Source organism: Varroa jacobsoni, unplaced genomic scaffold, assembly GCF_002532875.2.
Source record: "Varroa jacobsoni isolate VJ856 unplaced genomic scaffold, vjacob_1.0 scaffold_690, whole genome shotgun sequence".
Lineage (NCBI taxonomy): Eukaryota > Metazoa > Arthropoda > Arachnida > Mesostigmata > Varroidae > Varroa > Varroa jacobsoni.
The window spans coordinates 1-11,208 of NW_019213592.1; the positions used below are offsets into that span (position 1 = coordinate 1).

At 40.1% G+C, this 11,208-nt stretch overlaps 1 protein-coding gene across 2 annotated transcripts; it reads left to right on the forward strand.

Moving 5' to 3' along the window:
• Nucleotides 1-1,184: 1,184 nt before the first annotated feature.
• LOC111262671 (ETV5-related protein Ets96B) lies at nucleotides 1,185-10,859 on the forward strand. Of its 2 annotated transcripts, XM_022837087.2 has the most exons (6): nucleotides 1,185-1,512; nucleotides 3,493-3,541; nucleotides 8,236-8,307; nucleotides 8,700-8,926; nucleotides 9,396-9,511; nucleotides 10,256-10,859. In XM_022837087.2, exons 1-6 carry the CDS (start codon nucleotides 1,381-1,383, stop codon nucleotides 10,425-10,427), a joined length of 768 nt encoding a protein of 255 aa, XP_022692822.1. In that variant the 5' UTR covers nucleotides 1,185-1,380; the 3' UTR covers nucleotides 10,428-10,859. The 2 variants fall into 2 exon arrangements, with proteins under 2 accessions (XP_022692822.1, XP_086825402.1); XM_086969276.1 differs by lacking the exon at nucleotides 8,236-8,307 and having other exon boundaries at nucleotides 1,186-1,512.
• The last annotated feature ends 349 nt before the right edge of the window (nucleotides 10,860-11,208 follow it).

The following is an 11,208-nucleotide window of genomic DNA, read 5'->3' on the forward strand; positions in this document are numbered from 1 at the left end:
ATTGACTTTTACCCGTTAGGATAGCAGGGTCCGAAACATTTCAGTTGGAAGAACGTTAAGCTGAAAGAACTCGCTAAATGATCCTGGTTCAATTTCGGGTTCTGAAAATCCTGGTATCTCCAAAGGTAAAAATCTGAGAAAATCCTTAAAAAATACGCCTTTATATAACAACCTGCCTACTGACAAACAGATAAGCATATTTTAGTGATGAAAAATAAATTGTGGGATAGAACTACTAGTAAATAGGTCTCGTAATACCAGCAAGTGAAAGGATTATAGCGTCTAATGATCTGTTCTCTGGCCACTAATGAAATCTTTCCAACATTCGAGAATTATCAATCAAGTAAATTGAGAAACAAACCATAGATTTTTTTTTTCACAAATTGCTTTACCTCATTTTTGGCTATATGGGTCGCTTATTAAAAAGCCTCTTAGCTTCTGCCTTGCGCTTTGAATCAGGTTAACAAAGGTAAGGGCTATTGTTTTGTTAGGTATGGAAGCCTCTTCCTCTACCTGATTTTTTAGATCACCACTACGTTTTCGGTTCGTTTATTGGATATTTCTCTATACGTTGTGGCTATGTGACCAAGCGCCAATGTAGCCTTTTGCGTTTCAGAATGTTGGATCAGCTACTACGAGTATAGCTGCACAATTCTGTTGATTCAGCTTGCGAACCTACGCAAGCTTTCTTTGGGCACGAAAAATTAAAACTCATGTTAGCAACAGGCATAATAGAATATAGCACTAACAAACTTGAACCGGTCGAAGAACAGCCCCATTGAGGGGCATACTTGTTGCAAACCGACGTAAAGACAAATCTAACAGAGGAATCGAATTCAAATACCTTTTTCAAATGCAGCTGTCTACAAGTTAGGAGCACGTACTCTGAGAAAACGTTTTTGTCTGAACTTCACAGAACTATCAATAATATGGTTTAGCCACACAACGTAACGTCAGTAGAGGGTGGAGGGTGGAATTAAATGGTTTAATTCAGGGGATTCTATGACGTTGTAGATGTGATCCATGTAGTTGTCGGCTGCAATTCAGCTAGTCCTAAGGACGTGTCTTTTTCCTTTGGGTGCTGATTTTTCGGGTGGTGATTGGTCTCAGCGTGGTAGATGGCTCCACCCCGGGGCCCCGCCCATCAACGACTTCGTGTCATTTTCAGGGAGGCGGGTCTGTTTCATCGATGGCCCGGTAGCGGGAAGCCCTTCAGCGTGGCCTGGCCCCAGGAAGTTCTCGCGGAACCAAGGAAGGAAGTGTCTGAGGAAGTAGACCATCCGGAGACACGCCAGCTCGAGCGGCTCGGAGAGCTCTGTAGCCGGAACAGGAGACAACGCGCGCTCAGGATCGCCTGAGGAAACCGGTTTAGATCAAACCATGAATTCAGCGTATGTGTGGACGCGCTTTGCAGGCGATATCCCGCCAACGTCAGGGCCCCTTCACGATGCCGGTGGTACTGGCGCTATGTATGCGTTTGACTCGACGACAATAACTGGCGGTGTTCGACCGGTAGGTGAACTGAGTTATTAGTAGCTGGTAACGGCTGTGAAACATCGATTGGAACCGTGCACTCAATTAGTATAGGTCTTTTGTAATTTGGTGGCACAGTGTATTTATCATAGTTTTTATCTTGGTAAAATCCTGAGTTCAACTTTTTGTCTGCTTGCAAGAGATAAATAGAATTCTTCTGTGATATATGTCTTCTTATGAAAAACTGCTGGATTGTAGTTCCAGCAGTAAAATAGCTAGTGGATAACTAATATTAACTTATGCCGTGTAAACATGCCTACTGTTTAAATTAAAGACTGCTCTAGCTGATTATATTCATGTTATCGGTGAATGAACGTACCGTAAGGGCAGTAACGGTAATGCTGTAAGACTGAATTTTCAATGTTGAAGTGTTTGAGTGTCTACAGGGTGCTGGGGGTAAGTTAGACACATTTTGAGGTGTTGTTTGTGCATAGCGGATATGCGTTAATTTGTTATTTTTGCTACTGAAATGAAGTTGGTTTTTTCTGGAACAAAACCATGCACTTATAATAGGTTTTGAGCCACTAAAGTCGGGCAAAAGCTTTGGCAAAAAAAGTTCTCTTTCAAGTGCTCTCAAGCACGGCCCGTTAAACCGTATTTGATTTTTCAGCAGAGGATATCCACCATGGATGCAAAAACCAATCGTAACGACGATCGTTGATTTGACCATTGTTCGAAAGATGTTCCCATTGTGGGCATATCTACACTCTCAATCAGCGTTCACGTTCTGAGTATTGTCTCCAATGAAAGAGATATCATGTCATTATCCTTTTGTCAAAACGAAGTATTCGTTACCTAAAGAGCATCGTTCGGTTTTTTTGAGTACCTTGGTGGAATCATGGACTGACTGCGTAGAAAAGCAGGCGTTTTTCAGGGTATCGCGCGCCTATTCGCACAGCTAAATCAGGGCAGCGTTCGTTGACTAAACATGTAAATAAGCTCTGAGTAAAAACTTATCCCGCCCCCCTCCCCCCAAACAGTCCAGATTTCGATCTGATGGACTATTTTGCATGGATCAGTACTGAGCGAGAATCTAATAGTTCCCAAGACGACAATCTAAAAATATAAATAGGGACACCTTGACACGAGCACAGTCTAAACAGAGAAAAGTTTCGACAGAGAAAATCGATATTGCACTAAATATAAACATGTCTGTCAAGGAGCTGTTGATCTGCAGGTGGCATAAATGTTATACAGATATATCTGCTTTGTATAAAAGCAGTCTACAAATAGGCGAGATACATTCTGTCCCAATTCATCCGAAAATACCCCGTGTATGGCAATTGAAGTTAAACGCAAGATAAATAATGCTTTAAGTAATTTCCGTTAGGAGAGATGTTTTTTACTTGGATATCACTGTAAGTCTGCTATCTTTCGACAGGGTGTGTTTTTGTACTGAGGCAGATGTATATATGGGGTAAAACCCTAAATGATTGCAAATATTTGTTGCGTGCAGATCGCATGGTGCACAAATGTTTGGGTATCTGAGAAATCATAGCTTCTAACATGTATAAAATAAGTTGGCATACTTTTAAGTAAGTGTCATCAGATCATTATTTGGGCATTCGTGAAGTTCAGTGATAAACGCCTACGCCATTTTAGCATTGTTCCTTATGATGTTATTTTGAAGAACGCATTTGAAATCAGTGTGATAATAATTTTTCTCTATACAGCGAACATCTAAGCTCTTGTGTCCACTATTCATCGTTCAAATGGGAGCTTTAAAGAACGTGTGTTACCAAATTAACTTGGACCTGCCCCAAGCCTAAGAAAAACGTAATGAATGGTTGCCGATCGCAGAAAACAGATCGTACAAGCTAATTACTCATATGAAAGCTTTTTTTCTCAGAACTTGTGAGCTATGTGCCGCATGGTAAGATCATTACGAAGCCAATGGTTCTACTTTATAATATATTTATCAGTTGCTTTACTTACAGGAATGCTCTTAATGTTTTTCAGGAAGAACTTGACCACGATCTCATACCTAGAGAGCCACTCATCTCATTCGGTATGTTAGAACGACAGTTTTGTTAGAAGAGATTTGAGATAGCATGAAAGAGTTCACCGGTACTATAGATAAGATCGTCACGATCTAAAACGTGCCGATTTCCGTTCATCCACTATCCCAATCCGTATGGGGAGACGCTTTTGTAGTGGATACTCCGAAGTATATCGTTTCGTGAAAACTAAACGCTAGTGAACTTGAAGTTGCTTTGTGTAAGTGGTCAGCTTAATCAAGCTAGGGCGTTAATTTGTCATTGGGTAAAATTGTTCCTTTTATTATTGAACAATGCACATTATAGCGCTTTTCAAAAGAGTAAGAGCAGAAGTTTTGGTACTTGGTTGGTGTGCACTGTTCTACAAGGCGCTGCTTGTGAGTACCGCTGTAAACGATAGGGATATCTAACGTATTTCAACATAGCTCTTAAAGCAAGCAGTGAAGTGATTTGATTAGGGATCAGTGACATCGCTAGATGGCTAGCTCGGAAAAATATTTTCAGCCCAGTTTAAAGAACATGAACCCCTAAACCAAAGTTAATTTTATTATAAATGACCTTCCTGTAGTGTATATTGGTATTAGGTATTAGGTACCTGTATATTGGTGATAGGTCCGGCCTGGCTTAGAATACAATCCTTTGGCTAAATATATAGAAAATTTGCTAATTATTAATTAATAGAAAAAAAAAAAAAACTATATCCATAAGCGAGAGATTTAGCTTGAGTACTATCGGCCCAATAAAATCTGAGATTATACTAAGGTTAATCCATTCAGACTAGATTGCTCTTTATCTAGAAAATACTTGGTTGATTGGCTTCTGAGACATAAGCGTACTTATCAAGGACCCTTAAAACAGTTACTAGATAGTCATTTCTATATTTGACTGTGTTAGTTCGTGTCATACCTCTTAAGCGCTACTTGATAAAAAAGCCTCCAGCTGCTAGATTGGAGTCCATATGCGATTCATACTGTTACAAGTGTGTATACTAGATACCGCTTAATGTATCAAACATAACGATCAGCCTTCCTGAGTCTGGTTTCTAGCCAACTATGGGTAGTTTACCCGATCTCTCTTTTGTTCGGCATTCATGACTAGAACTTTTTTTGCTCTAATTGACGTCTGCACATTGGTGCAATAAAGAAATTACCATTTGCTGACCACCTGACCACACTGGCAGTTGATGTTTATTTAGTAATTTTTTTTTATAATTCAACAAGGTAACTAGTTGCTCTAAACATCTCCATGGAATCTGTAGGCGCAATGATACATAATAGATGGCTGTTCGACAAAGATATACTCAAACTCGATATTTTTCTTCAAAAGCGCCCCCTTGAAAATGTACTCTTCCGATCATTGGGGCAAATCGTAAAGTTCGGACGCAAGTTACGAACATCTAGCGACAAGCCAATACCAGCCAGCCTGTCTCGATAAGTGACTTGGTAGTCGTAGCAACCAGCTGATCGCGTTGTTTATGAGCTTGCTAAAGATGCGCGGCACCTCCGCTCGTAAGATAGAGCTATGGGCTTAGCTCCACGGCGCTTTTAAAAAAGTTCAAAAAACAACGCCCCTTTTGAGAGGATACGAACGCGGGAAACAGGCGTTGCACTGTTTGCGAACTCTGCAAAACGCACAGATGATCCTAAGAAGCAACGAGGAGACAGGGTCCAACTGGCCTACGCGCGTAATAAGAAAACCTGGGACCAGCCGTATATAACTTCCAAGATCGCTTCAAATATAGATATATGTGAACCAGTACTTAATGGACGTAAAGCTCGAAAGATGTATATATTGGTCAGGCGTAATTATGAATCCGCTAATTTCAATCGTGCACAATTGAATGTGCAGTTTGCGTAGACCAAAACACCTTATTAACTAAGTGAAGTTTAATATCTTGAGATCAATTGTTTCGAGCTGCGGCACGGAACATTCCGTCAGTTTGTCGTTAAGAAATTTAGCCGTAGCACGACGAGAACGCCTGTACAGTATTAACAAATATGGTAACACAACAAACTTTGTTTATCGTAAAAGCTATAAAAATGACCCTATAAAACAAGTGGACCCGAAAGCGTTGAGTGTAATGCTACGAAAATCCTCAGCGTTTTGATTCTGTTTTTGAGAGTGAATCCTAACAGATTACAAACTAGACAACGATCGAACGTTGGACACCGGTGCCTAAGCATTCTCTACAGGCAGCACTGTTTAGTTTTTTTTTTTTGAAAAAGCCCCTTATTTTTCTTATTATAATCTTAGAGTTGCTACCATAGCGCGTAATACTAAATACAGCACAATTCTATATATATATATATCTGTATTCTCTGTAATATATCTGTAAATTCTCATTAAGGTAGATTTCTTCCAAGATAGTCGAATATTTACCACTGTACCCTCTGGGAACTTAGGCGCTAAAAAAACTTCAGGCTCTACGCAGTAGGAAACCGCGTGGCAAATATTAAGTCAACGCTTGATGTTGAGACACTATATAGTACTTTTCACAATAGTCTTTCTACACATAATATCTAATTATCTCAACTTGCTGAACGGTTGCCTAGAAGTCTACCTAGAAGCAAACAAAACACGCACTAAGAAGTGTTGCAAGAAACTGAACAGCGAAAATTGTTTTCCTCTGACACCAACAATTAGATTTACCTCGAAAAACTTTTTTCTACATTCCGAAATAAATTATATATATATATATATATATATATATGATATTTTAAGAATTGTACATGATCAGAACAATTTTTAATGATCGTGCTTAATTCTTCGAGATATATCTAATGGAATCACTGCTTTTCCGGCATTCGACATAGGCAATATGTTACAGGGCCGATCTGATATCGAATGCCTGAACTTCACGTAACGGAAGTTCATTTGATTCTGAATCAGTGACTCTGCTGAAGGCTAGATCTATAACCGCTTAGTCGTTCTGCCAATTGTCTACAATACTACAATGGATAAATGTTTACCTATGAACGTAACACAGAATGAAAGTCACAGGTAAATTCGTCTTCTGTTTTCATTCACAATAAATTATAGTATCTCAGTTAGCATAATAGGGTAGTGCTTATAGCGACTGAAATAAGCAACATAATCGTGCCTTACAAACGTCAAGTTGCATATAGGTTTTTCTTATCTATTTCTCGGTATTAGACCAAGTTCGGTATATTTTTGATCGGACAGATTTCAGCGACACGTTTGCTCATTAGCACATACTCACTCAGCGAAGCGTTTGGAGCTCGAACATGTATTTCCTTCAATAAGAATCCTAACAATGATTGAAAAACAGGCCTGCTTATTTGATACCATATCGGCGTCGCCATTTTGGGCTAGGTGTCAACCGCAAACAGAGAGGTCGCCATTTCTTTGTAGTGAACCCCGAACGCTATAGCAGCTACGCCATCATCAAGTTGCACCGCTCTCTATCCACCCGGATCCCGCGATAAAAGGAAGCCAACGCTTCTGTATACACAACCCACTCCTTACCTCAACGACATGAGAACGCGACTTTCGCTGGCTGAGGGGGAAGCCCTTCACGGCTTTCGTTGCCACAAATAGGGGTCACTTTGCCAATTTGAAGCACCAGTTGCCCGACAATCTGAACGTCACACTTTTGTGTGTCGTTGGACAGCTACTGGGAAGTTCAGGCCGACACATGCTAGCGTAGTAAGCACAATGAAGGACTGGCTGGGTTGGTAAAAAGACATGAAAATAATTGAATAGTGTTAGCGTTAAAGCTTCAGTTGTACTCGATTATGAGCTCAACAAAACCGAGTCTGCCATAGATGCCTTCCATGTACAGGACAAGCAAGACAGAAACGACCCTTGTTGTACTTAGGAAAAGGTTTGTTAGTAGGGCTATTTAAGGTCCAATGAATTCGTATAGCTAATGCTATCTAATACTATTCAAGAAGTTATTGATACGTAACAGAAGTATAGCAGCAGTTATTATAGCTTAATAGTAGAGACTATTCAAACGAAATAGTCGTGTACCGATTTACAAGTTTAATATTAGGTCTTTATTATGCTTACCTTTAATTTTCGAAGTGAGAATTATGACATTTTAATTAGTTACGTCGATGATGGTGTTTTCGCAGATGCCCAATGATTCTTGAAAAACGTTCTTAAAAAAAACTCAGTGTCCCTGTTGCGTTCAGAAATATTAGGAGCCTTGCGAAGTTTTCACACCATCAGACGGATACAAACGGGCTGTGGCTCATATACACTACCGATGCTGAAGGATTTTAGCTTTTGCACAAAAACATAGAGAACAATACCTGATTCGAGTGAAGGGATCTGTCGAGCACTCCTAGCATCTTGATATAGCATCAGATTGGCCCTGCCTATTGGCGTACCGTGCAGTCACCGCTTCAAATCAGACCATGGACTCTCTTGATACCACTGCCTATTACATCTCATTACAACACGACCGTAATATTGACATGCAGCCAATATGCTGTTTGTCCTGACTATAGACAAGCCATCGTAGCCAACTATGCGAAACCTGAATTGGCCATAAGGGTCATCATAATCGGTCGATCAGAAATACCAAGGAGTTTCCTTTTTTAAGGTCTCCTTTCTGAAATATTTTTTCTCAGTACATTCAAACAGCTACCTGCATTTGTTTTTCTAACAGTTGTATGTGAAATAAATTCAGGATCACGGACATTTTTTCGGTGTGCCTTGTCCAACTGTTTTCTTTCAGGTTCGCATGCGGGACACCCGTATAGCACGCCCCATCCTGCCTCAGGCGTGAAACATCTCGTCTGGGGTAAATGTGTGTATAAAAACCTATTGACAGAAGAAGCAATCATAGTTGGTTTCAAATACGTTTTCTTACAAACGCATAATTACGTTTCCTTGTCGATAAGAATGAGCATCTAACCATTCAAATAAAAATCGTTATTATAAAAATAGAATAAAGTATGATAAAACACGGTATCTGTGCTCTTGTAAACCGCAGTGTTCTTCATTAACATCTTATATTAGACACACGCCTTCGGTTATTTTCAAGGCGTTCGCCTTTCGACCTACTCACTACCTAGGTCAGTCCGCTAAACGTGTATTCGTTCACTACAGCGTAATTTGTCGATATTCAACTGTTGGCCGACGATGATTGGTGTAGTAGTTTAGGCTCACGCTGTTTTCTGCTTGGAAACTTACTTCTAGCGAATTCGAGCCGACATTGCGTGTACAATGGGGTGAGTGCTGGCAGCGGTAACAACTTTCCACCTGCACACCCTGCACAATCATCTAATCCGTTATCAACGACACCTCGGAGAGGCTCTCTACAATTGTGGCAGTTCCTCGCGGCGCTGCTGCGCAGTCCGACATGCGGTTCTTGTATTCAATGGACGGGTAATGGACTTGAATTCAAGCTGACCAACCCTGAGGAGGTAAGGATAGTTGCCTGCCGCAACTTATGAAAGGATGCATAGACGAGAACGCCCCCACTGTTGCCACGAGATTCGAAGACGATCAACTCGGTATCCGTGTTACACTAATGATTATGCTTACCTGTAGTGACGTACTTCGCATGAGCTCGTTATTAGAGGGTCAAGTTTTTGTCGGGAAACAACTTTGTACCATACGATCGAATCATCTCTCGATGATCTAAATCATCCAATGAGCATTGAAATCGCTTCAACGTACGGGTAGTACTCCTCACATTCTACCTTATACAGTTGAAGTACTGCTGCAGTATACTGAAGATGGTGAAGTAAAGTCGTTTGGAGTACGAACAGCGTTTTTAGTTGCCGATGCCTCGTTGTCGAGGCTATTTCCGAGATGATTTTATCGTGAGATTGATGCATACTGCGAAAAACGTGTTAAAAAAAGCTAATGTTTTGTTATGTTATGTTAAAGGTGGCTCGTAGGTGGGGTGTTCAGAAAAATCGCCCTGCTATGAACTATGATAAGCTAAGCAGATCTCTTCGATACTATTACGAGAAAGGCATTATGCAGAAGGTTGCTGGAGAAAGGTACCGTGTATATAGAATCAATACGTATAAAATGTTTTATTTATATATATATATATATTGGTAGTTGTAATCGGAGTATGCGCTGTTATTATCTATGTCTTCCTGCCATTTGACTTGTAAATTATTCATGGCGCCGCTGGGAAAGGCTGGGGTTCGAGACTCGGTGAAGTCTTGAAAGGCAGTTTTGACCTCACGTTGAGATTTGGATAATTTCCCTATTAAGAAAATCCATCGTCAAAAATCTCAAGATGATGGTCACAACTCGGTGTAACAATGAGTTTCATTGTCCAGGAAGCAACAAAAAGCTAGCATCTGTTTTGATCCTCTTTCAAATCATGTGGCACCGATGTCTTTAAATGGTTTACTTTGTTAGACGAGTATCGTGTTTTTTTTCCTTACATTAAACTTGAGTGCTGTGCCATGTAGGACGAGTTGGCTTCTACTCCAATGCTCAATGTACCGGTACGACACTTGGAGCTTCGTCCGAGAATTTAGTTAACTGACGGTTCACAGTGTTTCTAGTATCATACCTGAGTGAACAGCCTCGGGTTTCTCTCAAGTACAAGTGCTATGAGCTGATCGAATATTTATATAGTACATTTAACAGAGACGTTCTATCACGCCTCATTCTGATACATAATCGCTGTACCGTTGGCATCAGACCTCTGATCAGATTTCTCGGTTTATGATGAAAGGGCAAATTATTTTTATAGGATAAACACAATTGATTACTATTTATTTCAGATATGTTTATCGCTTCATGTGCAGTCCGGACGCACCTCCATATTCAACGAGCTCTACAGCTAATAGTGCGGCCCATGAGTGCCGTTGGGCTGACTGGAGCGGGGTGCCTTATGAGCGAGGTCGACCAGACTTCAACCCGATGACGTTTCGTACCCAACATGGGTCATCGTAGTGTTAATTGATTACGGCGATACTGCTGCTGCTGCTGCTGCTGTTGTTGATAGTGACGACAATATCAGTAATAATGGCAACGATAAGCAAATCAGATCTCGATGTGGTCTAACGTAGACAATGTAGGTTTTCGTCAAATTGCCAAATAATAGGCCAGACTAAAAGAAATGATTTGTTATATTCAGAAAGGTAAATGAACGTGCTTAGGCTCAAATAGTCAATTTCAGGCCCATAGAATTGTCACTGGATGTTTTGATTTACTTTTGCCATTGATCTGGTTTCTTTGTTTTTCATATAAATTAAAGCGAATGATGTAAATGCTCATATTTTTAGAAAAATATTTTTTTGCTGGAATCGCACGTTAAAAAAGGGGCTGTGTATAAATCTATGGTAAGATCCAAATACATTTACAACAGTTATACTTAAACCAAAATGTCTGACTGTCTTCTTTAGACTTTAATATTTAATCCAACAATGTACTCCCACATAATTTCCACAATACCACAGATCTTCCACAGATCTTAAAATGTATATAAATAAAAGATGTGTACACGATCAAGCAGAACGCAATAACTGCACACTCCTGAGTAGCTTGAGCATTATCTGTAACGATAAAAAAAAAAACCTCTTTTATTGTACTAAGCATAAGCAGAGAGTGTATACCTCTCTGCTTATACTTGGTATATATGCTTAGTACAGACCACATGAGGAATCAATCAATTTGGCACCCGCCGAGCTTATTTCAAATAATTTTACTACCTAGACGTAAGCAATTCGTCTCA